This window comes from Leopardus geoffroyi, chromosome D4 (assembly GCF_018350155.1).
Source record: "Leopardus geoffroyi isolate Oge1 chromosome D4, O.geoffroyi_Oge1_pat1.0, whole genome shotgun sequence".
NCBI lineage: Eukaryota > Metazoa > Chordata > Mammalia > Carnivora > Felidae > Leopardus > Leopardus geoffroyi.
Window position 1 is genome coordinate 58,424,016 of NC_059342.1, and position 26,669 is coordinate 58,450,684.

A 26,669-nucleotide genomic window follows, 5' to 3' on the forward strand; every position below is an offset into this window, starting at 1 on the left:
TAGGTCGGAAATGGCTAGCATTGCCCTCAGGAATTTATGCTTTTTTTTATCCTATATTATTTGCATTGGTTGAAATGAAAGCATATTAGTCAACTTCTATTGATATTTTTTCTCTTTTTCACATATGTAAAGTTGAAGTATAGCATCATAGAATATCAAAGCCGAAAGGCAAGTTAGAGCTCATTTCATCCACCTGTTTTTTTCACAGCTGAAGAACACAAGGCTCAGACGAGTGATTTGCCCAAGGTCATATATCCAGATTTAGACTTTGTTTTCTCCTTTGCCCCCACTTATGGTGACTAAAACTGAAGTCTCTGCTGAGCCCTGAGATCTCACTCATCTGGATCTCTAGTTCTGGTATCTGATCCTGCTCTTGCTCATATTTCAGAAGCACTCATAGTCATGTCCTTCTAGAGATCTAGATCTGCGTCCAGATATTACAACTTTCTCATTGCCCTTGGTTTCCTTATCAGCTCAGTCATCACCAATTATTTAAGTGGTTTCTTGTATGACACCTCAGTGTTTTCTTGCTGGCCTCATTTAGGCACATTCTATTTTGTCAGTTCCTAGAACTGAACCCAGTTTTCTAGTGCTGGGTCTCATCGGGATAAGACTGTAAGCATCATGAGAGTAGAGATTCTGTCTGCCATTTTTGCAACATGGCATAGTATGTGGTAGGGGTCATCTTTATTGTCTGGTACTTAGTAGGTGCCCAGTGCCTGGTATATAGTGGGGCCATATCTGTTGAAAGAAAGAATGAATTAGAGAGAGCCTGAAGGGGTTTTATTTATTGTGATCTAGTCTATGTCACTTTTTAAAAAAATTGTTATTTTTAGAGAGCGTGAGCGTGAGTGGGGCAGAGGGGCAGAGGGAGAGAGAGGGAGAGGGAGAGGAAGAGAGAGAGAGAGAGAGAGAGAGAGAGAGAGAGAGAATGAATCTTAAGCAGGCTCCACGTTCAGCATGGAGCCTGACACAGGGCTTGTTCCCACGACCCTGGGATCATGACCTGAGCCCAAATCAAGAGTCGGATGCTCAACTGACTGAGCCACCTAGGTGCCCCCAAGTCACTTTTTAAAATGACTCCTAAACCTTTTTGGCCTTTTTTTCTAGCAGTTGTAACCTACTCTTGTTTTATGTTAAGAGCCTAATGAACCCAAACTCCAAGACCTTGCCATGTGAAGTGCTGCTAAATCATGTCCTGCCATTGTGCTTCTAATTTGCTAATGGGCCTGATAGCCAGTTCCAGAGCTCTACTTCTTGTAAAGATATTATGATCAACTTTGTCAGAATATTTACTGGAAGTTCTGTTATTCTGTTAATTGCATTCTCTCGTTCATCAGCTCAAACAACACTTTCCCCAGAATTGTGAAGCTAGCTAGTTTGGTGTGATAAGCATGTATAGCTGCCTGGGGTTGTTATGAGGGTTCAGTGAGGTAACGTTTGGATACTAAGGTCGGATGTTACTAGTAGTAGCTGCTATTGCATTTTTTTCCTAATGGGGTATTTCTCTTCTGTTACTTGTTAATATAGCTACAGTATCGTTTGTGAATCGGGGTTGGGTAGGGAGATAAGATGGACTTTAACTCATTGAGGGCTTTTTTTTTTTTTTAATTTTAAATGTTTATTTATTTTTGAGAGAGACAGAGACAGACTGTGAGTGGATTAGGGGCAGAGAGAGAGGGAGACACAGAATCCGAAGCAGGCTCCAGGCTCCGAGCTGTCAGCACAGAGCCCGATGTGGGGTTCAAACCCACGAGCTGTGAGATCATGACCTGAGCTGAGGTCGGAGGCTCAATAGACTGAGCCACCCAGGCGCCTCAGAGGGCTTTTTTTTTTTTTTTTTTTTTTTAAGACTTTGATGCCTATAGTTCCTTCTATTATTGGGTATGTGTTTTTAACTTAAAAAAATTTTTTTTTAATGTTTATCTTAGAGAGAGAGAGAGACAGAGTGTGAGCGGGGGAGGGACAGAGAGAGAGAGAGGGACACACAGAATCTGAAGCAGGCTTCAGGCTCTGAGCTGTCAGCACAGAGCCCGACACGGGGCTTGAACCCACAAACCACGAGATTATGATCTGGGCTGAAGTTGGATGCTTAACCAACTTAGCCACCCAAGCTCCTGTGTGTTTTAACTTTTTATGTAATTCTGAAAGTTTTGAAACATGGATAGTTTGGAATTTATAATCTTAATGTATCATCAGTTTGCATAGAAAACTTCCTTTCAGTTTGTGAGAAAGATTGTGTTCGTCTAAAGTTATTATTGGCTATTTTTCTTTAAACATAAGAGCCACCTACAGAAGCTACTGGCTAAAGCCCCAATTGATAGCTTCCATTAGTGCTGTGTACTTTACTTTCTTTCATCTGAGTCATTTTTCACATAAACATTAATCACTTTTCTTAATCTGGTACAATATAGTCAGCAATACTTCATCAACGAGTAACTATGTATAATAGTAGATACTCCTTGTATAGAAAGATGAAAATATTTTCAGAGATATTATTTTCTTGTTCTCATGGAATCAGTGAAAATAGTCCTGATAGTCATAAACAAAACAAAACAAAACAAAATCTTTAATGTCATCTTAAAAACTTGATATCATATGCTTGTTATAAAGTGTTGTTCCCTCTAAAGGGTATGCAACTTTTAGATCATAAACAAAAAGTTAACTAAATAGTGGTAACCAGATTTGTTATTGTGAATTTGTCACAAATTATCTGGATACAAATACCCTACTAGAATGAAACACAAAATTCTAGAATAGAATTTATATTCTAGAATATAAAAATAACAAAAGCTCACACTGTTTAAAGCTTTTGTCAAGCCTTCACGGGGACTGTTCTCTTTGCCTAACAGGAGTTGAGTAGGGCAAAGAATTGAATGAATACCTCTCAATACTATTTTCAATTAAAAGCACAAATTGGGGGCGCCTGGGTGGCGCAGTCGGTTAAGCGTCCGACTTCAGCCAGGTCACGATCTCGCGGTCCGTGAGTTCGAGCCCCGCGTCAGGCTCTGGGCTGATGGCTCAGAGCCTGGAGCCTATTTCTGATTCTGTGTCTCCCTCTCTCTCTGCCCCTCCCCCGTTCATGCTCTGTCTCTCTCTGTCCCAAAAATAAATAAACGTTGAAAAAATAAAAAAAATAAAAGTACAAATTGAATCCTTGTATAAATACAGATTGACTTTTGTTTATAGAAAGGAGAATCAGTAGTCATAAAATCTGTATTTATATGATCTATTTAAATTTGTCATATAATATTTATAATAAAATTTTAATCATGGACTCGGTTTTGTAGTGAAGGAAAAGAAGAGCCACACATGCAAAGCCAAATGATTTTGTTTTTATTATAAATCACATGGAAATAATTCTTTAAATAAGTAGAGCCTTAACACCACTGGCCAAGTGATTACAGTATTTCTGAGTCAATGAATAAGTGATGTATGCATTATTGACAGAAATTTTGAAACCATAATATGTCAGCTACATATGGTTTGTGTTTGTTGTTTTTCTGATAGCCAGAAACCAGTGCCTGAAAGAAACTCCAGTTAAAATGCCAATAAATTCAGCAGGAACAGAGAAGTTAGTGACAGGTGTCATCAGCCCTGAGAGGCGGTAAGTGTTCTGTTTTTTAGATTCTTTTTTTTTTTTTTTTTTTTTTTTTCAACGTTTATTTATTTTTGGGACAGAGAGAGACAGAGCATGAACGGGGGAGGGTCAGAGAGAGAGAGAGAGGGAGACACAGAATCGGAAACAGGCCCCAGGCTCTGAGCCATCATGAGCTATCAGCCCAGAGCCTGACGCGGGGCTCGAACCCACGGACCGCGAGATCGTGACCTGGCTGAAGTCGGACGCCTAACCGACTGCGCCACCCAGGCGCCCCCTGTTTTTTAGATTCTTTGATCTTTAGTATATGTAGCCAGATTTTCTTTTTTCACGTATGATCAGCCTGATTAAGGTAACAAGCCATTGTGTAAATTATGTCGGAGACTGCAGAAATGTCTAGCTGAATGCGGATGGTCTATGGCCATTACTGTAGCTGTTGTTGCTGCCTTCCTCATGGGGAAGAAATCTGAAACTCTTCAGCAGTAGGACTGGCATCTTAACGTACAGCAGCTTGGGAAGACAGTGGCTCTGGCCCCATCCACATAGTCCCCTTTCTTTTTTTTTTTTTTAAATTTTTTTTTTTTTTTTCAACGTTTATTTATTTTTGGGACAGAGAGAGACACAGCATGAATGGGGGAGGGGCAGAGAGAGGGAGACACAGAATCGGAAACAGGCTCCAGGCTCTGAGCCATCAGCCCAGAGCCCGACGCGGGGCTCGAACTCCCGGACCGCGAGATCGTGACCTGGTTGAAGTCGGACGCTTAACCGGCTGCGCCACCCAGGCGCCCCCACATAGTCCCCTTTCTGAGGCCCATCTTTTCTGATGCTTCTCCCGGTAGAGTGTAGACATCCACTGATAGCAGTTCTTCATATAGTAAAGATACCAACTGGTGTGTCACAGAAAACTCATCCCTCTTGTATGGACATGGACAGTTTGGCAGCATTGGCGTCCCTTCATTGTCTTTATTTTTTAATTTAAAAAAATGTTAAATTATTTATTTAAGTAATCCCTGCGTCCTGTGTGGGGCTCGAACTCACGACCCTGAAATCAAGAGTTGCATGCTCCTCTGAGCGAGCCAGCCAGACGCCCCTCATCGTCTATAATAGCTATTTTTTATTTTTATTTTTAAATGTTTTTAAAGTTTATTTTGAGAGAGAGAAAGATAGTGTAGGCACATGAACAGGGACAGGGGCAGGGAAGAGAGAGAGGGAGAGAGAATCCCAAGCAGGCTCCACACTGTCAGCACAGAGCATGACATGGGGCATGATCAGACACTTAACCAACTGAGTCACCAAGGCACCCCTATAATAGCTATTTTTTATTAAAAAAATTTTTTTTAATGTTTATTTATTTTTGAGAGAGAGAGAGAGACTGAGTGTGAACAGGTGAGGGGCAGAGAGAGAGAGGGAGATACAGAATCTGAAGCAGGCTCCAGGCTCTGAACTGTCAGCACAAAGCCCGATGTGGGGCTCAAACCCACAAACTGCAAGATCATGACCTGAGTGAAAGTCGGATGCTTAACCGACAGAGCCACCCAGGCACCCCAGTGTAATAGCTATTTTTTAAAGCAGGATCCATTTTGAGGGCAGTTGAGGAAATTAGACTGTGAACTAGATATTAGACAGTACTGTGGCATTATTATCAATTTTCTTGATGGTATTGTGGTTATGTAGAAAATGTCGTTATTTGTTGGGTATGTGTGCTGAAGTGTTTCAGAGTGAAGTCTCATGGTATCTTCAGATGGGTTACCTTTAGATGGTTCAGCAAAGATGTGCATATATTTAATGTATTCATTTATATATGTAGAGAAGGCAAATGTGGTGAGACATTAACAACTGTTGAATCTAAGAGGATATATAATGGGGTTCATTGTACTCTTCACCCAACTTTTCTGTATATTTTTTTTAAAAAAGCTAGGGGAAAAATAGTTTTGCCAAGGGGCAGTTGGCTGAGGGGAGGGGTGATAGCTGTGTTCCAGTGGGAAATGGCTTTTGTGCTTCCTGAGTAGTGAGCTGGACTGGCCTTGGCATTCGCCTTGGCATACTTGAACGGCTTGTGACAGCCCCGACTGGCAGGAGGCCCAGTTTTACTCATGGATTTTTTTTCTTTTTAAGATGTCGCTCAGTGGAACTGGATCTCAACCAAGCACACGTAGAGGATACTCCAAAAAGAAAAGGAACCAAAGTGTTTGGGAGCCTTGAAAGGGGGTTGGATAAGGTTATCACTGTGCTTACCAGGAGCAGAAGGAAGGGCTCTGCCAAAGATGGGCCAAGAAGACTAAAGGTAAGTGCACTGGAATTCTTTAGTATGGATTTCAGAAGCTGGCTGCTAACCAGACTATTTTTTTTTCCAAGAGAAGTACTGAATGAATGAATGAATGAATGAATGAATGAATGAATGATTTTTTATTTTATGCGTTTTGATGCAGTGGGTTTTGAGAATGCAAAGGTAAATTATACAAACTTGCTCTTTCCAAGGAGCGAATAACTATAATCCAAATATTCAAGTGGAGAGATTAATCACAGCGGCAATATGGAGGCAGGGAAACATGCGGCATATGGAGGAACTGAGAGCTGCCTTAAGGATGGGGACTTGAGCTTAATTGTCATATCTCTGGCATGTAGAAGAGTCTATGACACATGGGTATCTCTGTAGGCCCTCACAAAATATTTGAATGCATGGGAAGTGAATTTGAACTTTGAGTGTGGTGTATGTGAAGAAAATACTGAGCAGCACACTGGGAAGGTAGGCTGAGAGGTCCTCACAGGCCTAAGAGGTTTGGAACTTTGATAATCCTGTCATGCTTTCAAAAGGCTTAATGTGTCAGTGGTATGGGCAATATGTTCAATGGGGAAAGGAAAGGAAAAAGAAGTGATTAGTAGTTATAAAATACTTCGTACTCTCTTGGATTCTCTCTGAGCATTCCTTCAAACATCTAATGAATGACATTTTTGTTTGGGGGAAGTAAGAGGTAAAGGTATAAATAAGATTCCACTTGGAAATGACATAGCCCATGTCATTGAGGATCTCGTAGAGTGGCAGTGAAGACAGGCAGGGATATTACTCTGTGCTGTAATAAAAACATGTTCCAAGAGGAGGGAAGAGGAGATGGTAGTGTTCTCTGTGATTTGGGGACTGGGTCTCTTCAGGTTTTGCACTGAGACTCTCATTTGGGACAAATCTGGGCTTGTTTGGGGAAGGAAAATGATGAGCTGTTGGATAGAAGTGTGCTTCCGGGGAGAATATTCAGATATGTCGTGTTTTAAAGTGGAAGAAGATAGGACTTATCCATTAATATCTGTTGCCTGTTGAACTTGTATAATGTACTGAAAAGTTTTGCATATGGCTGTTTATTAGGTATATTTTGTTCTTTTGTTCTAAGATTTCTGTAGATGGAGACAGTTATGAAATATTTCAAACACTGACATTGGGATCAAGAACACCATAGTGCTGGGGTGCCAGGGTGCCTCGGTTGGTTAAGTGTCCGACTTCAGCTCAGGTCATAATCTCATGGTTCATGGGTTCGAGCCCCACATTGGGCCCTGTGCTGACAGCTCAGAGCTTGGAGCCTGCTTCAGATTCCATGTCTCCCTCTCTCTCTGCCCCTCCTCTGGTTGCGCTCTGTCTTTTTCTCAAACATGAATAAATGTGAAAAAAAAAAAAATTAAGAAAACCATAGTGCCATTTTCCTGAAAAACATTAGATAAAGAAAATTAAGGAAACATGTCCAATCATATACATTATTGAGAAGCTAAGCAGCTGTCAAATACTAGTGGATAATACCCTAAAAATGTTCACCTGTGTAAATTGGTTGGCCCCTGAATGCATTTTCTAGTAGGAACTGCTAAGATGTTAGTTGATTTTCCAGGGATTCTCTACTACTTCCAGGATGTAGGAGAAAAACCACAGATTGGGAATGAGAAGACCTGAGTTCTAGCTTCAGCTTCGTACTTTGTAGCTTGGATAAGTCGTTTTATCCCTGCCTGCCTCAATTTCCTTATTTGTAAAAACTGGAGATAATTTCTACCCCAGCACCTTCATAGAGCCGAGATGCATAAACAAAGCTGCCTCTGTGAAATATATGTGAAATGCTCTATTATATAAGGTATTCCAGTTTTTTTTTTTAATTTTTATTACTGAAGTATAGTTGACATACCATGTTACATTAGTTTCATGTGTACCACATAGTGACTTCATGATTGTGTACATTATGCAGTGCTCACCATGATGAGTGTGGTTATCATCTGGTACCATACTATGTTATTAAAATGTTTTTGACTGTATTCCCTACGCTGTACTTTTCAGAGAGAGAGCATATGCACAAGTGGGGAAATGGGGCAGAGAGAGAGAGACAGAGAGAGAGAGAGAGAGAGAGAGAGAGAGAGAGAGAGAGAGAGAATCTTAAGTAGGCTTCATGCTTAGTGTGGAGTCTGATATGGGGCTCTATCCCACAACCCTGGGATCATGCTTGAACCTAAATCAAGAGTCAGATGCTCAACTGACTGAGCCACCCAGGCATACCAAAGGTGTTCCAGTGTTGAGTGAAATTATCATCCATGTTGAGCATTTTTAACCCTAATGTAGCAGAACCATAGTCCTCATTAACACACATCTAGCATCAGAAACTTGATCTAACTTTGGATCTGTAACCCTTTTAAATGGTTTAAGTTTTTGCAGAACTGCAGGCCTCGCTTTAGGAAATTTGTTTCATTTTTTCTACCTACTTCTTTTTATTTTTTAATGTTTATTTATTCATTTTTGAGAGAAAGAGAGGCACAAGTGGGAGAGGAGCAGAGAGAGAGAGGGAAACACAGAATCTGAAGCAGGCTCTGAGCTGTCAGCACAGAGCCTGACACGGGGCTCAAACCCACAAACCGCGAGATCATGACCTGAGGCAAAGTCAGACTCTTACCCGACTGAGCCACCCAGGCGCCCTTCTACCTATTTCTTACATTAAAAAATTATAAACTTAGAAAAGTTAGAAGGATGGTACAAAGAACACCTTAGTTTGTTAAGATGAAGATCATGTATAGTTAAGCCTCTTGTAGGCTTTTTTACAGATTGTTGAAAAAATCTGAAATTTGAACAGATAAATTAGGATTAATTTTTTAAATGTTTATTTATTTATTTTGAGAGAGAGAGAGGGAGAGTGAGCATGTGCACAAACGGGAGGGGCAGAGACAGAGGGAGAGAGAGAATCCCAAGCAGTCTCCATGCTGACAGTGCAGAGCCTGACATGGGGCTCGATCTCACAAACCATGAGATCATCACCTGAGCCGAAATCAAGAGTTGGATGGCACCCAGGTGCCTCAGATTAATTCTTTATTTTACACAAGGAATCACTTAAATTGTATTTGGAAGTGTTCTGTTTATTATCTTGACAAAGCCAATTTAGTTTGGTGAAACAGCCCTGGATGGGGACCCAGCAGACAGAGAGGGTCCTTGTCGTAGCTGTGCCACTTGTTCCTTTTATAACTTGAAGCTGGGTCCCTAAACTCTGGTCATTGAACACTCACCTGCAGATGGGCATATCATCTGCACTGCTATTTATCTGGTATTTTCTTTATACTGACTCTTAAAAAAAAAAAAAAAAGATTTATAGAGGTATAATTGACCTAAATAAATGACCTGTACCTCTTAAAAATGTGTGATTAATGTACTTTGGCATTATATAGACACCTGTGAAACTGTCAACACAATCAGGAGGACTAGCTTTTTAAAATCTTAAGTCTATTTATTTAAAAGTTTGTTTATTTATTTATTTTGAGAGTGAGCGAGTGAGTGCAAACGGAGGGGCAGAAAGAGAGGTGAACAGAGGACCTCAAGTGGGCTCTGTACTGACAGCAGAGAGCCCAGTGTGTGGCTCAAACTCATGAACTGTAGACCATGACCTGAGCTGAAGTTGGACTCAAAATTTTAATTTTTTTTTACATTTATTTTTGAGAGAGAGAGATTGAGAGAGAGAGAGAGAGACAGAGAGACAGTGCAAGTAGGGGAGTGGCAGATAGAGGAGACACACAATCTGAAATAAGCTCCAGGCTCTGAGCTGTCAGCACGGAGCCTGATGTGGGGCTTGAACCCATGAACTGTGAGATCATGACCTGAACTGAAGTCAGACTCTTAACTGACTGAGCTACCCAGGTGTCTGATCTTAAGTTTACTTTTAAAGAAACTATATGTTACTAGTTTTTGCTGATTATGTTTTTCTAAATCAGATTGGAACAAATATATAAATACTAAATAAAAATACAGTTGACCCTTGAATGACATGGGTTTGAACTGCATGGGTCACTTACATGTATATTGTTTTAAACAGGTATATTGGGAAAATTTGGGGGGGACTTGCAACAATTTGGAAAAACTCAAAAATGGCGTGGTCTAGAAATATCAAAAAAATTAAGAAAAAGATATGTAGATATTAGTCTATTTGATCATTTACCCTACCATAAGATATAAACAGATATAAAAAGTTAAAATTTATCAAAACTTATGCACACAAACACATACTGTACATGGTGCCATTCACAGTTGAGAGAAATGTAAACAAACTTAAAGATGCAGTATTAAATCATAACTGCATAAAATCAACTGTAATACATGCTTTACTACTGTAATAATTTCGTAGCTATTCTTCTCTTGCTCTTGTGGTGAGCTTGTGTTGTGAGTATCTGCTTAAAAACGCCGTGTGATGCTAATCGTCTCCACGTGAGCAATTGGTCCCTTCAGTGAATTGCATATCACAGTCAAAAATGATCTTTTGTGGTTCTTGCATATTTTTCACATTTAAATACGTTTAAAACGTATAAATCACGTGTAGCGCAATGCCATACACCTTGAGTAACACCAGGGGACCTGTATGAAGTGCCAGTAGTGATGCTGGATGTGCTCCCGAGAAGCAGAGAGAAGTCATGACTTTACCAGAAAAAGTTGAATTGCTTGATATGTACCATAGATTGATGTCTGTGGCTGCGGTTGCCCACCATTTCCAGATAAATGAATCCAGTGTAAGGACCATTGTTTAAAAAAAAGAAAAGGGAAACTCATGAAGCCATTGTGGCAGCTATGCCAACAGACACCAAAACCTTGCATTTTTTGCAAAATACTTTTTTTTAATCTCGTATTGAAAATGCAGCTTTAACGTGGGTGTAGGATTGATGTAAGAAGAGCATACCTATGAGCTTTATATGATTTGAGAAAAGATGAAGTCATGTTATGACTACTTAAAACAAAAAGAAGGTGAGGTATCTAAAGCTGGAGAATTTAATGCCAGCAAAGCATGGTTTGATGATTTTAGATTTGGTTTAAAAAATGTTAAGATAAGGGGCGCCTGGGTGGCTCAGTCGGTTGAGTGTCGGCTTGGGTCATGATCTCGCAGTTGACTAGTTCGAGCCCTGCATTAGGCTCTGTGCTGACAGCTCAGAGTCTGGAGCCTGCTTCGGATTCTGTGTCTCCCTCTCTGTCTGCCTCTCCTCCGCTCATGCTCTGTCTCTCTCTGTCTCAAAAATAAAGATAAACATTAAAAAAAAAAAGATAACAAGAGAAGCAACTTCTGCTGACCAAGAGGCAGTAGATACTGGTTCCCAGATGCCATTAAGAAAATCATTGAGGAAAAAGAATATCTTCCTGAACAGCAGACAAAATTACCCTATTCCGGAAAAAAAAAAAATGCCACAAAAGACATTGACTAGTAAGGAAGAAAAAGAAGCACTAGCCTTTAAGGCAGGAAGGGATAGGCTAGCTCTACTATTCTATGCAAATGCAGTTGGGTTTATGATCAGCACTGCCCTTGTCTTATAAAGCTGCTAACCCCTGAGTCTTGAAGGGAAAATATGACCATCAACTGCCAGTCTTTTGGTTGTACAAGAAGGTATAGACAATAAGAACTCTCTTTCTGGATAGATTTCATCAATGAAGTCAAAAAGTACCTTGCCAGTAAGGGACTGCCTTAATTTTTTTATTTTATTTTATTTACTTTTAGAGAGAGAGCAGGGGAGAGGGGCAGAAGGAGAGAGAGAGAGGGAGAGAGGGAGAGAGGGAGGAAGGAAGGATCGATCTTAAGTAGGCTTCATGCTCAGTGCAGAGCTGAACGTGAGGCTCCATCTCACCACCGTGAGATGATGACCTGAGCCGAAATCAAGAATCCGAATCAGATGCTTAACCGACCGAATCACCTAGGCGCCCCAAGGACTGCCTTTTAAAGTTCTTTTGAACAAACTGAGGGTTGATGGCGGGTGGGAGGGAGGGGAGGGTGAGTGATGGGTATTGAAGAGGGCACCTTTTGGGATGAGCACTGGGTGTTGTATGGAAACCAATTTGACAATAAATTTCATATATTGAAAAAAAAAAACCCAAAAAACCCCAAAAAAACAAAAAAAAAATAAAGTTCTTTTGATATTGGACAATGCCGCTGACCACCCAGAATCTTATGAGATCAACACTGAAGGTGTCGAAGTGGTGTGCTTGTCCCCAGACATGGCATCTCTAATTCATCCCCTAGAAGAGGGGTTCATAAGGACCTTTAAGGCTCATTACACACAGTACTATGGAAAGGGTTGTCAGCATTATGGAAGAGAACGTCATGAAGGTCTAGAAGGATTACATCATTGAAGATGCCATTGTTGTAACAGAAAAATCATGAAAGCCTAAGCCTAAAACAAATTTCTGCTGGAGAAAACTGTCCACATGTTGTGCACAACTTCACAGGGTTTACGGCAGAGCCAAACAGAGAAATTATGAGAGTTTGTGGATATGGCAAAAAAGGGTGTTTGTGGGGCTTCAAGATATGGGGAGAAATTCAAGAGCTGATAGACACCACGCCAGAAGAATTAACAGAAGATAAGTTGATGGAGATAAGTGATCTGAACCAGTGACATGATGAGGAAGAGCATGTAGAAGAAGCAGTGCTAGAAACCAAATTGACATTAGACAAACTGGCAAAAGGGTTTTGATTATTCAGGACTCCTTTTTACTTTTATGACATGGAGCCTTTTATGATATGGGCGCTGAAACTGAAGCAAATGATAGGAGGAGGATTGGTACCGGACAGAAACATTTTTTAGAAAGATGAAAAAGCATAAAGTCAGACAGAAATTGCGACGTGTTTCCAGGAAGTTCCACCAAGTTGCCTGCTCCTTCTCATCCCCTTCTACCTTTTCCACCTCTGCCACCCTGAGACAGCAAGAACAACCTCTCCTCCTCAGCCGACTCAACATGAAAAAGAGGAGGATGAAGGACTTTATGATGATCCACTTCTACCTGATGAGCAGTAAATAATCACCGTGGCTTACACTTAATAAACTTACCTGTGGTATATGTGTGTGAGTGTCATGTGAACGTGTAGTAACTGTATGACAAGAGCCACAGGAGACGTTTTTGTGCCATCATCATCATTACCTAAGTGTTCCTCATGTAGAACCTTGTGTGCAAGACTCATATGGAAGTGGATAGCCTATCTTTACTTAGACACAAGGTGAGTGGTATTTAATATAAAATTAATAATGTGTTAGTTTTCTTACTGTTTCATGACTTTGTTTTCAAAGAATAACATTACTGTACAGTATGCTTCTCTTGTCTTTGGAGAAACTGCTTATCAGCCTATCATCACCAGTAGGTGTTTTTAAAAATATATATAACAGTGTTTCTAATACTGTATTATGAATGTGACTATATTACTGTATCCCATAAAATTTTATAACCATTTATTCATTAGTGTGTAGGCTAAGCTACTGTGAAGCAATCATATTGATTACACCAGGCTACCATGAAGCAGTCATATTGCTGGTTTTTCGTTATCAATGCATGAGTAAATAAATAAATATACCTGTAAATAAATATGAATTTCTTTTTCATATTATCTTTTCATTTTTGGTATCTAGTGTTAGTAATACATGTAATATCTGTCGTGTTTTGTATCATATAAGACAGTATTTTTGTAGGTACTAGTAGAAGATAGAGGATTCATCTTGTAAACAGTGTAAACTTACAGTATTGATAAATATGGTACAGTACTGTAAATATATGTTCCCTTCCCTTAAAAAAAAATTTTTTTTTTAATTTTTTGTTTTTAACGTTTATTTATTTTTGAGACAGAGACAGAGCATGAACGGGGGAGGGGCAGAGAGAGAGAGGGAGACACAGAATCGGAAGCAGGCTCCAGGCTCTGAGCCATCAGCCCAGAGCCCGACGTGGGGCTCGAACTCACGGACCGTGAGATCATGACCTGAGCTGAAGTCGGAGGCTTAACTGACTGAGCCACCCAGGCGCCCCTAAAAAAATTTTTTTTTAACGTTTATTTATTTTGAGAGACAGAGAAATAGAGCATGAGTGGGGGAGGGGCAGAGAGAGAAGGAGACACAGAATCTGAAACAGGCTCCAGGCTCTGAGATGTCAGCACAGAGCCCGACACGGGGCTTGAACCCACGAACTACGAGATCAGAACCCGAGCTAAAGTCGGACGCATAACCAACCTAGCCACCCAGCCTCCCCCTTTCCTTTTTATTTTCTTAACATTTTCTTTTCTCTAGCTTATTATATTGTACGAACTTAGAATATAATACACATAACATACAGAATATGTGTTAACTGATTGTTATGATATCTGTAAGGCTTTCGGTCAACAGGCTATTAAGTTTTGTGGGAGTCGAAAGTTATATGTGGATTTTTAACTGCATGAAGGGTCAGTACTCCTAGCCCTTGCGTTTTTCAAGGGTCAGGTATGTATTCAAACCACATTTCCTGGGCCATTTGTTTCATCTCTCACAGTTTATATCTTAGGACAATTAATAGCACAAGAAGGGAGAAACAAGTAAAGCTCAAACAGATAGATGTTAATTAATATTTATGGATTTCATTAAAAAGATTGGTAGGAGAAGAGGATGAAAAGTTAAAAAGGATGATATGGATGTACTTACTAGTGAAAGTTAATTTCTCCAAGCTTTCCAGTGCCATCTTATTCCAGCTTACCAAGAATTGGTTGTAAATTCAGTATTTTTCTGGAAATGCTTCCATTTGAACTGGTGCTATAATGATTTTGGGATCTCTGAGTTAGGTAGGATGGTGTTTGTGTTGATGTAAAGATTTACTTCATACCCCTTCTTTTTCTTTTTTAAGCTTCACTATAATGTGACTACAACCAAACTAGTGAATCCAGATCAACTCTTGAATGAAATAATGTCTGTTCTTCCAAAGAAGCATGTTGACTTTGTACAAAAGGGGTAAGAAGCACACTTAGAGGCTGTTGCATTTATCACTTGATATCTTTTGAGCTTTGAGAAGACATGTATTGATTCTTCTCTTTTTAAAAAAATTTTTGTCCCCACCTCATTTTCATCAAAAAAGCTTTTATGGCACTGTCATTGTTCATAATTTAGCTTCTTTGGTTTTGTATGAGCTAGTGCCATATTGTCACCACTTTCAAAATTAGACTTTTCAAAATAGGAAAAATCTGAACTCCTTCCATTTTTTTTTTCCAGTCGAGACACCTCAGGCCAATCAGGGGTTTATAGAATCCTTTCGTTTATGACTTGCTGTTGGACAGGACTGGGTTTTCACCATTTTAGGAAATTATTTCACCTTAACTCTTTGCCACCGTTCAGTGAGCTGCCGGCAAAGCCTCCGTGGCTGTGATCTCATGGTCTGTATGGCCAGACCTCTTCTCGTTACCTAAGATGTTCATATTTCTAAGTATTTCCAGTTATGTCTTTCAAATTTCATTATTGAGGCAGATAAAAAGAGCCACTAATTGATATAAAAAACATTTAACTAGATTTCAATGTTCAATAAAAAACATTTAACTAGGTGTTCAATTTAGAGGAAGATTTTAAGAAACAATCTTTTGCAAAAGTAATTTTACTTTTCATTATCTGTACATGTTGGTAAGCATTCCTTACCTGGACCCTGGCTTTCTTCTTAAGGCATCATCAGAACACATATAACTCACTCTGACCCGTTCTTCACGCTTGCAGTTTAGCGGTGGGTCCAGAACCTCTGGCCAAATCTATATTAGAAAGCCTTCAATAATTCCTTCAGCATGTGATCTTTCCATCAGATCGCCAACTAGCTGTTAACCAATAATTTATCCATCTAACTTACTCATCAACAGCAAAGTGTCTGCCTTGATCCCTTTTTTTCCCTTTTTAATCTCTTCTGTTTGTTTTTAACTTCTTTGTGACAAAGAAGAACATCGAAAGCTAAGTTTTTCAGGGATGTGATGTTACTAATCTCAGGTATATTCTATTATTATCTTTTTTCATTCATGAAGAATTGGCTTTTCTCTCCATATGACTGAATTGCCCTATGCTTCATCTTCCTGTCAGGAACCTTAACTACAGAATACTTCTTTTGGCATGTCTGATGATGACTGCTCATTTTTAAGAGATGAAGACCCCAAACACATAACTAAGAGAAAGAATGATATTTTGTAAAACCTCAAATACATAACAGATACAAGTAATTTCTCCACGCTTCTGTGGAACAGTACCTAATCACATGCCCCACATATTTAGGGAACTGATATTTAAAATTGATCCTGTTGTCTATTATTTAGTAAGACAAATAAAATGAAAATATTTTGCAAACTAATTAAAAAGTTGATTTACATGAATTCAATTTATGTAACTTTGCAAGAACATACCTGATTCTTAAGTCTTAAGATGTCTTTAAGGCTTCATTTGGCCTGGGCTTTTCCATTTTCAGAATTGTTATATGGCAGTTCTAATTTTATTTCTACACACACACACACACACACACACCATGTGTTTCAACCATGGAAATGGACCATCTCCATGGGCTTTCTGTTATAACTCTGCCATAAAGTGTAATGATCATAACCTCTTATTACTATTAGAAAACCTCAGAAACACACACCCTTCTGACAGGTTGGTGGCTTCAGCTTTATTTATATGAAAGAATTTTCTGATGAGGTGCACACAAAAAAATATTCTTAATCTTCCCCGTGCTTTCCTTTGTTGTGAACATTGTGGAAATGGCCTACTGTTCATGGATTACACTGTTGAAAGAGTTGCATAAGGAAGACCAGAAGATTTCTTGAGCATAAATGGCATTGGTAGCTATGAAAGGAAGGCTTTTCTTTGGACAAGAGAAAGTTCTGGTAAAGCCTTTCATCTTTATTCTTTCTTAAGATCTTAGTTCAGCTTTTGCAAAAACAGTAGTCATGCTCCATGATTAAGGTATAGCTAAGTCATTTGGAAACTGTAAGCAGTAAGATGTTGCTTAATGAAATAATGGTTCGTTTTCTCCACTGGCCTCCTATGGGCTTAGAGATTTCTTATACAGAATATTCATGGTTCTGCTACTAACTGGCTTCTTATCTTGTTCCATAGGTATACACTGAAGTGTCAAACACAGTCAGACTTTGGTAAAGTGACAATGCAGTTTGAACTAGAAGTGTGCCAGCTTCAGAAACCCGACGTGGTGGGTATCAAGAGGCAGCGGCTTAAGGGTGATGCCTGGGTTTACAAGAGATTAGTGGAAGACATCCTGTCTAGCTGCAAGGTATAATTGTTGGCTGGTTTACCCCTGCTAGATGAATATGGGTGTGATACAGCCTGTGTGGAGAATGGTATGATTGGTTTGATTTTTAAAGTCCATTGGAACTCTAGACTTGTTTCTAAAGAGCTGTCTTAAAGACAAATATCTTTTTGTTTTTAAACAAAAGATATTTTGCAGATGAGTCTAAGGCAAGCCCATCTGTCATTATCTATTACTGTCTTTTTTAATCATGTGGTTTTGTATATTAATAACTGTTGACTTTCCTAGATTCACTTCCATATGTGAAAATAAGCTCTCAACTATGTCTCCTTTTAATGTTTAATTTCTTTCTGAATAAAATCATTTGTGAATATGGCAGGCTTCTCCTTTTCTTTGTATTTGGTTTTGATACAAATAAAACCTCAAATGGCTTCCTGACAATTAAGTAGAGACTATTTGGAGATGTTTTATCTGTTATCAAATATGCCTTGGGCAGAAAAAACAGATAAGAATTCATTTGCATAATTTTTTCCTGTCTCTGATTTAAGTAGGATTTATTGAGATCGTTAACTAAGTCACAGCTGTGGTTACCAGAGTTAAACAACACATTTAATATGTTGAATAAAAGAGTATTGACTTCAGTAAGTGTGTTCGGTCAACAATGATAAGTATCTGAACTATGAGCCCCCATGAAATGTTACTTTATGGTAATTTTCCTTAAGTCTCAATGTTGGCCCCAAATTTGTATTTTTATTTCATTTTATTGGTCTCTAAAGGCTAGCACTCAAGTTGTATTTGTATGGATTTTACCAATTAAACTAGTTGGAGAAAAAATAGCTGACTACTTCTAGTCAGTAGTGAGGGAGTATTCTGTCACTCATTTATTCAGTAAACATTTACTAAATGGTTTAGGTCCTGGGGCTGAAGATAATACTGTCTAGTAAACTCAAGGAGTTCAGAATCTATTAAGGGGAGATGCTTAAACTAGTATTTATAGCATAGAGGGGATGACCAACTTTGTCTGGAGGACTAAGGGTGATTTTTTGGAGGAAACAGTATTTGTCTTGAAGGATATACAGACGTTCATCAGAAAGAGAAGAGGGAATATGACATTCTTGACAACAAGAAGTGTATGTGCAAAGGCATGGAAATCTAAAATGGTCATGCCGTGTTGAGGGCGGAGGCAGAAGGTGGTGCAAGGGGGAAATAGTAGGAGATGAGGGTTAAACATTGAGTTGGAAGTAAGTGACAAAAGAATTTGAAGGAACCTCAATGCTCCAATAAACTGTTTTGGCAAAGGGAAGCCGTTCAAGGGTTTTACATTTTTTATAATAGCTCTATTGAAATATAATTCACATATTGTAATATTCACCTCTTTAAAGTGTACAATTCAGTGGGTTTAATTATAATCACATTTGTGCAGCTATCCCCATAATCTAATTTTAGAACATTTTCATCATGTCAAAGAGAAACCCTGTATCCAGTAGTGGTCACTCCCAGTTCCCCCACCTTACAGCTCCTGGCACCCACTAATCTACTTTCTGTCTCTGGATTTGAGTATTCTGGACATTTCATATGAATGGACTCATACAATATGTGCCTGTTGGGTCTGGCTTCTTTTTCAAGATTCATTATTTTCTATCATGTGTCACTACTTCATTCCATTTTACAGCTTAATATCCCACTGTATGGATATATCACGTTTTGTTTATCCATTTATCAATTGGTAGACATTTGGTTTGTTTATACTTCTTGGCTATTGTGAATAATGTTGCTGTGAACATTTGTGTACAGATTTTTGTGTGGTCATATGTTTCCAGTTCTCTTGTGTGTATGTATACCTAGGAGTGGAATTGCTGAGTCATTTAACATTTTGAGGAACTGACGAACTGCTTACCATTTTATGATCCCACCAGTGATCTATGAGGGTTCTAATTTTTCTCCGTTCTCTATAACATTTGTTATTGTCTGCCCATTTTATTTTAGCTCTGTGAAGTGGTATCTCATTATGGTTTTGATTTGCTTTTCCCTAGTGACTAATGATGTTGAGCATCTTTTCATGTGCTTATTGGTCGTACATCTTTTTGGAGAAATATCTATTCAGATCCTTTGGCCATTTTTAATTGGGTTGTTCATCTTTTTATTATTGAGTTGCAAGAAGTCTATAGCTCCAGCTATAAGTCCCTTATCAAATATATGATTTGCAAATTTTTTCTCTCATTCTTGTAGGTAGTTTTTTTACTTTCTTGATGGTATCTTTTGAAAAACAAAAGTTTAAAATTTTCTAAAGTCCATCTATTTTTATTTTTATAAAACATAAGAGAAGAATCACTCTTGTATCCCAATGGCAGATGGCATGGTCTGGAACAGTGTTTTTCAAAAACTTTTCGCCATGAACCACAGTAAGAAGTCTGTTTTACTTTGGGATGCATTACACATAAATATATTTATAAAACACTGCTTAGCCTTACTATAAGCGTGATACTATTTTCTATTGTTTTTTCCTTTGTAAACATCTATCTTACAATTGCAATCCTTACATTGGAGTTTTTTAGTATATTTACTTTAAAAATTAAAATTAAAAACAATTTTTTTTGGTATTAATTCAGCCTAGAAATGCTGTTATTGGCTCCATCAGACTGGATCAAGTAAAAATAGATACCCTGACGGCTATTTAGCCTAAATCTTCCTTTTCTTTAAGGAAAAGAAATGTTAATGTGTGCCATATCATCTAAGATCTATCACTTAGCTCAAATATTATAGAACCACTTGGAAAATTAAAGGAGTATAGTTGTGAGTTGAGGAAATGAGGCTGCCTTTGTTCGTTTAGATTGTTGGTGCTAAGCTAAATGTGCATAGTTTTAGGTTGGCTTCACTTTCCGTTGTCCAGCCACACCTGGACTTCTTTGGAGGGTGTGTGTGCATTTTATATCCAGAGGAAGGCAGTGTGAAGTGGGGAGGGAACCTCTGAGGAATGGTTGAAGGAATTGGGAGTTTGGGGAACAACTTAGGGCACCAACCTCCGAATACCTGAATGTCTGTCATGAAGGGAGAACATGAGGCTTGTTTGGGTGACAGTGACAGACAAAGTCCAGTGAGAAGTTGGAGGTAGAGGTTGTATCTTACTCATCTTTGTGGTCTCAGCATTTACTCAGTATATACTTATGAAGTTGAACCATATTGAAGTTAAGCTTACAATAAAAGGGCTTTCAGAAAAAGTCCAAGCTACCTGACAAGAGAAAGGGTGCCAGGAATTTGGTGGTTTCCCTGTCATTGGAGGTGTTCAGACATGTTGGACAGCCATTCATAGGACAGGTCATAAAAGGGATTTAAGTATTGAACTGAACCAGTAGTCCTGAACCTCCTATCTGAACCTCTGTCTGTGATCCAGATGACAGTGTGGAAGATAATGAATCACTTGTTTGCATTACTGGGAATAGAGTGACCGCAGAAACTTTGGCAGCAGCAGTTTAGATAATATTGAATATTTTACAAATTGGGAATGATAGAATGGTGAATGAGTCATATGAGCAATAAAGGATTGTGTTTGTTGGCTGTGATAGGGAAAAAGAGAGTAATGATCATAGTACCTACTTAGTATGGAACACCCACTATGTGCCAGCCACTGCACTGGATGATTTATGTCAGGTGTTAGCAGACTATGGCCTATGGGCCACCTCTATAGCCTCTTTTGATAGTTCTATTGAAACTCATCTTATCTATGACTGTTTCTGTGCTACAGTGGCAGAGTTGAGTAAATGTGACAGACTGTATGTCCTGCAAAGAATATTTACAATTATAAAGTGTTTACAGAAAAAGTTTGCTGACCCTTGATTTAGATAAATGTTTTTAAATCTAAACATATGAACTCGTTTAGTCTTTACACTAACTCTGCATGGTTGGTGGTATCCCTTTTTACAGAGGAGAAAGCTGAGTCTCAGGCAAAGTAGTAACTCTCTCAAGGTCGTAAAACCTGTAAGTGTATTGGATTTGAATCAGGCATGACAGGCTCCAAAGTCCATGTTCTTTCCTATAGTAGAAACAGATGTAATACCTCTCTCCTGAACTTGTATCATATAGGAAAGCATTATTATATATGATACTTATCAAAAGATTGCTTCTTTCTATAGCAGCAATCTTACACCGGTTCAGATGTAGGAAAACTTGGCTAATTCAGACCTTATTACAGTGTAATTTACTACAGCTGAGTGTGTTATGTGATTCTTCTTGGTGAAGGTAATTAGTAAGAATATAGTCTACTAAGGAAATAAGAACTGAAAGACTTTCAGCTTCTTGGTTCCACAGTGATTTTATGCATTTTTAAAGAGCTTGTTTTTGATTATTGTGTAATATGGGCCTGTAGAATTATATATTTTAAAGCCTTTCTGTAGGTTCTGGGTTAGGATCCATTTCCTTACATTTTCTAATTTCTGGAGGCTGCCCACATTTCTCAGTTCATGGCCTTCTTCCTCCATCTTCACACGAAGGCAAGTTGGGTCCTTTTTGCATCACATCACTCCCTCCACAGTCACGTTTCCCTCTGACTCAGAACTCTTCTCTCCCTCTTCCACTTTTAAAGACCGTAACAATTACATTGGGCCCACTCATGTAATGCAGGGGTATTTCCCTGTCTTAAGGTTAGCTGTTGGCAACCTTAACTCTGTTTGCAAGCTTAATTCTCTTTTGACATGTAACATCATATTCCTAGATCCCAGGAATTAGGATGCAATGTCTATGGTGCAGGGGCATTCTGCCCGTCACAATTGTCAACTGATTTTTGACAAAGACACCAGGACAACTCCGTGGGGTAAAAGAACAAACGGTGTTCAACAAATGGTGTTCAGGGGCGCCTGGCTGGCTCAATTGGTAGAACATGCAACTTTTGAACTTAAGGTTGTGACTTCGTGGGTGTGGAGATTACTTAAAAATAAAATCTTAAAAAAAAAAAAATGGTGTTCCGGTAATTGGATATCCACATGCAAAAAATGAAGTTGGACCCCTCACACCATATTGAAAAAATTAACTTAAAATGGATCAGAACCTAAATGTAAAGGCTAAAATGATAAAAATTCTTAGAAAAAAAAATGTGGGAGTAAAAGAAACCTTTGATTAGGCAATGGTTATATAGATAAGATATGAAAAGCAGAAGCAACAAGTGGAAAAATAGATACATTGGACTTCACCAAAATGAAAAACTTTTGTGCTTCAGAGGACACCATCAAAAAAAAAAAAATGAAAAGAGAACCTACAGAATGGGAGAAAATATTTGCTAAATACATCTGATAAATGACTTGTATCCAAAATATAAAAGAATTCTTGTACGCCTGGGTGGCTCAGTCGGTTAAGCGTCCAACTCTCGTTTCAGCTCAGGTCATGATCTCACAGTTTGTGAGTTCAAGCCTTGCAGAGGGCTCTCTCTCTGTGCCCCTCCCACATGCCCCTCCTCTCAAATAAATAAACCTTAAAAAAAAAAAAGAATCTGAAAACTCAACTGTATGAAAACAGCACAATTTTAAAAATGGGCAAAAGATCTGAACAATACTTCACCAAAGTAGATACATGGATGGCAAATAAATGTATGACAAGATGCTCAACATCATTTGTCTTTAGAGAATTTTAAGTTAAAATAAGATGCCACTACACACCTATTACAATGGCTAAAATCCAAGAAATGGACAATACCAAATGCCTCAAAGGATATGGAGCAACAGGAACTCTCATTCATTGCTGCTAGAGTGCAAAATAACACATCCACTTTGGAAGACAGTTTGACAGTGTCTTTTAAAGCTAAACATAACCTCACTATGTAATTCAGTAATTGTGCTCCTAGGTCTTTGCCCAATGGATTTGAAAACGTAGGTCCACAAAAACTTGTGTGTGAATGTTTATTCATAATTGTCAAAAATTGGAAGCCACAAAAATATTCTTCAATATATGAGTGGATAAACACACTTTGGTACATCCATATAATTGAATATTTTTCAACAATAAAAAGAAATGAGGTATCAAACCACAAAAGGATCTGAAGGAATATTAAATGCATATTACTAAGGGAAAAAAATCCAATCTGAAGAGGCTACCCATTGTACGATTATAATTATATGGCATTCTGGAAGGGGTAAAACTATAGAGACATTAAAAAAAATCAGTGGTTGCCAGGGGATGGGAAGTAGTATTGAATCAGTGAAGCATGGGAATTTTTAGGGTGGTAAAACTATTCTGTATGATACTGTAATGGTGGATAAGTACTATTACACATTTGTGAAATCCTATCGAACTTTATAGCACAAAGAGTAAACTCTAGTTTGTCTGAATCTGTTCAGGCTGCTATAGCAAAGTACCATAGCCTGGGTGGCTTAAACAGCACTTATTTAAGGGGCTCCTGGGTGGCTCAGTCTGTTAAGCGTCCTACTTTGGCTCAGGTCATGATTTCACGGCTCGTGAGTTCAAGCCCTAAATTGGGCTCTGTGCTGACAGCTCAGAGCCTGGAGCCTGCTTCATATTCTAGGTCTCCCTCTCTCTCTGCCCCTCCCCTGCTCATGCTGTCTCTCTCTGTCTCTCAAGAATAAATAAACATTAAACAGCACATATTTTTCACAGTTCTGGAGGCTGAGAAATCCCCCAAGATCAAGGTGCTGGCAGATGCCTGCTGCCTGGTTCAGGCAGCTATCTTCTCCCTGTGACCCTACATGGTGGAAAAAATGAGAAAGCTCTCTGGGGTCTCTTTTGTAAAGGCACGAATCCCATTCATAACGGCTCCATCCTCATGACCTAATCACCTCCCAAAGCCCTACCTCTGGACACCATCACATTGGAGATCAAGTTTCAACATATGAATTGGGAATGGAGGGCAGATACAAACATTCAGTCTGTAGTATTACTGTATGTGAATTACATCATTTGAGAAGTTGGGCTATCTCAGGAAGGAATGTATACTGTGACAAGAGAAACTATTAAAAAATGTATGAAATAACCTCACTGAAGGGGGTGGGGGGAAAGGTACAGATCTGAGTAACTTTGGAAATGAGGAGAGTGTGTAAGAATCAAGACAAAAGGAGTCACACATAAACATTGATGACAAAATGGTTTCCCATGAGAAGACAGGTTAACAGTTCTGATACTTGTATACTGGAATTGAAGTAGATGGATGGTAAATGGTAGAAGCTAGATTTCTCACTGTTGGCGTGGGAATTTACAGATAAGCAAAGGAAGGGGGCTAGAATGATCGATGCCCATGTGGTGATGGATTAGGGAAGGAGACATTAGTAAGAACTCATTTACCTTAATATAGATACAGATGGTTGCATATAGAAATAGTTATAGATATGTATATATTTACAATTGTGTTTCTTTGTTCTGTTAGCTGAGAAGGTCTGAAAGGCACTCTGGTAGCAACAAGCAGACCTACGGCCCAGATCTTGGTTTTTCATACCATTCTCCAATAAAAGGTACTAGGACTCCTTGGAGAAATGGCTGACGCTAGGACTGAGGCAGGAAATATGCAAGATGGTCTGAAACAGTGCCAGAAAGTAAGGAAATGCTGATAACAGCAACACTCACCTTGATGGCAATGTGTCAGTAAGTGGAGAGAACTTGGAGCTGTTGGTAGATTTTTAAAAATGTAAGATTTTTGAAATGACAGTTATTGTGAAAGCTCTGTTACGTCTGAGCAGAGAGACTTGGGCAGTTGCTTGGCTTCGGGAAGCTTTAGGTTTTCAGCTGTTAAAGGGGAAAAAAAACTGACTCATAATACAGGATCTGTCCAAAGTAAGCCCAGAAGATGAGTTTCACAGCATCCTAACTGCACTCTATGTGGAATGGTCTTGTTAAAACATAAATCTGTTATGTATGCCCATTCTCAGTCCTTCCACTACTGATCTTAATGCCTTCCAAATGATTAGCCTGTTGACTCAAGGCCATTTGTTGAATATGCATTCATTCTTGACTCACTTTTAACTTCATTTAGTTCAGTTATTCAGTTGACATTTATTGAAATTGAACTCCACAGTTGGTGCTAGGTGAGACATGGGAAAGAATACATGTATTGTACTGCCATCAGGGTGCTTAGGGTGTCCATGAGGAACCTGTTGGATAGCGCCAAGATGCATTGAAGTTCTCACATGCGGTTTGGGCGTCTCCTTTCCACGGGATCTTCTAAGCCAACTTCCCAAGAGCCACCTGTTTCTCATAGCATATGAGAAGGGTCTAGAGTATGACCTCTTGTTCCTACTTTAAGCATTTTGAAGACTTCTCTAAGACCAGCTCTGGCGTTTTGTATCACTGTGAGACTGTGCGCTTTAGCAGGAAGAACACTAGATTCTGGAACTCAGGTAGATGGACTTCAGAGCTGATTCTGCTTATGACCTTAGGTAGGTTTCTAGCCATCTCTAGGTTTGTTTTTATAAACGTGATACACACATGCAAACACATACAAACCTCTTAGGGTCTCTCCTAGCGGGTGCCACAAATGACATTGATGTTTGATGTGTAGTTAGGAGTGACGATTTAAAGTTTCAGCTACGATAAGTAGCTCCAACAGAGCAGCTACAAACACCTCACCATGTGACATAAGTGTATACTAAAAATACAACAGTCCTTACAAAGGACACTCTGGCTTATCCAGAGGACACTCATCCTCTATATTTAGGTGTTTATTCTGCTGATCTGTTTGGTGTTCTGAATTCCCAGTCTGGTTTATACATGCTGAGAAGCCTCAGGCATTCACTTGATGGAGAGAAATAACTTGCATAGGAAAAATATTTAGAATTACTTAGCACAGAGTTACAGAGCAGAAAGATTCAATTCCAAGGGAAACCACAAAGTTTGGTGGTTGATGGGAAATTTCTTGCATTTGTTCTAAAAGACATAAATCATCCAGAAGTCTCATGTAGTCAGGGTGTACACAGAAATGAGAGTGATGCACTTTGATATTTTAATGTCAGAGCTGCAAAAAAAAAAAAAAAAAAAAAAAAAAAAGGCTTTGGAGAAGGGTATATCTCTCAGGATTTAATATTTTTATTTTAATATTTTAATGTATTTTTAATGTTAAATTGTATTGTTTTGGGCTAGATATTAGAAGGAGGAAACATTGATTTATACAATTTCAGAGCTGAAAGTGGCCCTTGAAATAAAAGCCTACTGCCCTTCTCCCCACCCTACCCCGTCCCTGCCATGTCCTTAGCTGAAAGGAGGATCTTTTTTTTTTAGAGAGAGAGAGATGGAAAGAAATCATAGGGGACAAGTCCAGGGTGACAAGATCCACCATCCATCATTGCTCCTGACCACGAACAGTTGGAGCCTTTCTCTTTACTCTGTGGGTTTTTTTTTTAATTAACCTTTTTTCATTTTTCCTACTTTAGAATTTCACATTATAGTCCTTTGTTCATTCTCCTCTTTTCTCTCGATAATGAAAATGGATATAATATGAACTTAAACTCACTTGCCCTGGGTCATTGCCAGTGCTTAATAAAAGTGTATTAGTATTTGTAGTAATGATAATAACCCGCAGATAATGATGTCGCTAAAGACCAAAGGGTCCCCTTGCATGAGAAGCCCCCCCTTTCAGTCTCCTAGCTTTGCTGG

The 26,669-nt window shown here is 38.9% G+C and overlaps 1 protein-coding gene across 3 annotated transcripts in view; it reads left to right on the plus strand.

The window, feature by feature from the left end:
* Positions 1 to 17,463, plus strand: part of MELK (maternal embryonic leucine zipper kinase) — a 93,908-nt gene extending 76,445 nt beyond the window's left edge. For 2 of the 3 annotated variants that reach the window (XM_045469076.1, XM_045469077.1), the window contains exons 15-18: positions 3,511 to 3,607; positions 5,714 to 5,882; positions 14,709 to 14,812; positions 16,940 to 17,463. In XM_045469076.1, coding sequence (XP_045325032.1) covers positions 3,511 to 3,607; positions 5,714 to 5,882; positions 14,709 to 14,812; positions 16,940 to 17,117 — 548 coding nt within the window. In that variant the 3' untranslated portion in view covers positions 17,118 to 17,463. Of the gene's footprint in view, positions 1 to 3,510; positions 3,608 to 5,713; positions 5,883 to 14,708; positions 14,813 to 15,913; positions 16,527 to 16,939 lie in introns of those variants that run through there. The other variant, XM_045469078.1, reaches the window with a different exon arrangement.
* Positions 17,464 to 26,669: the final 9,206 nt, after the last annotated feature.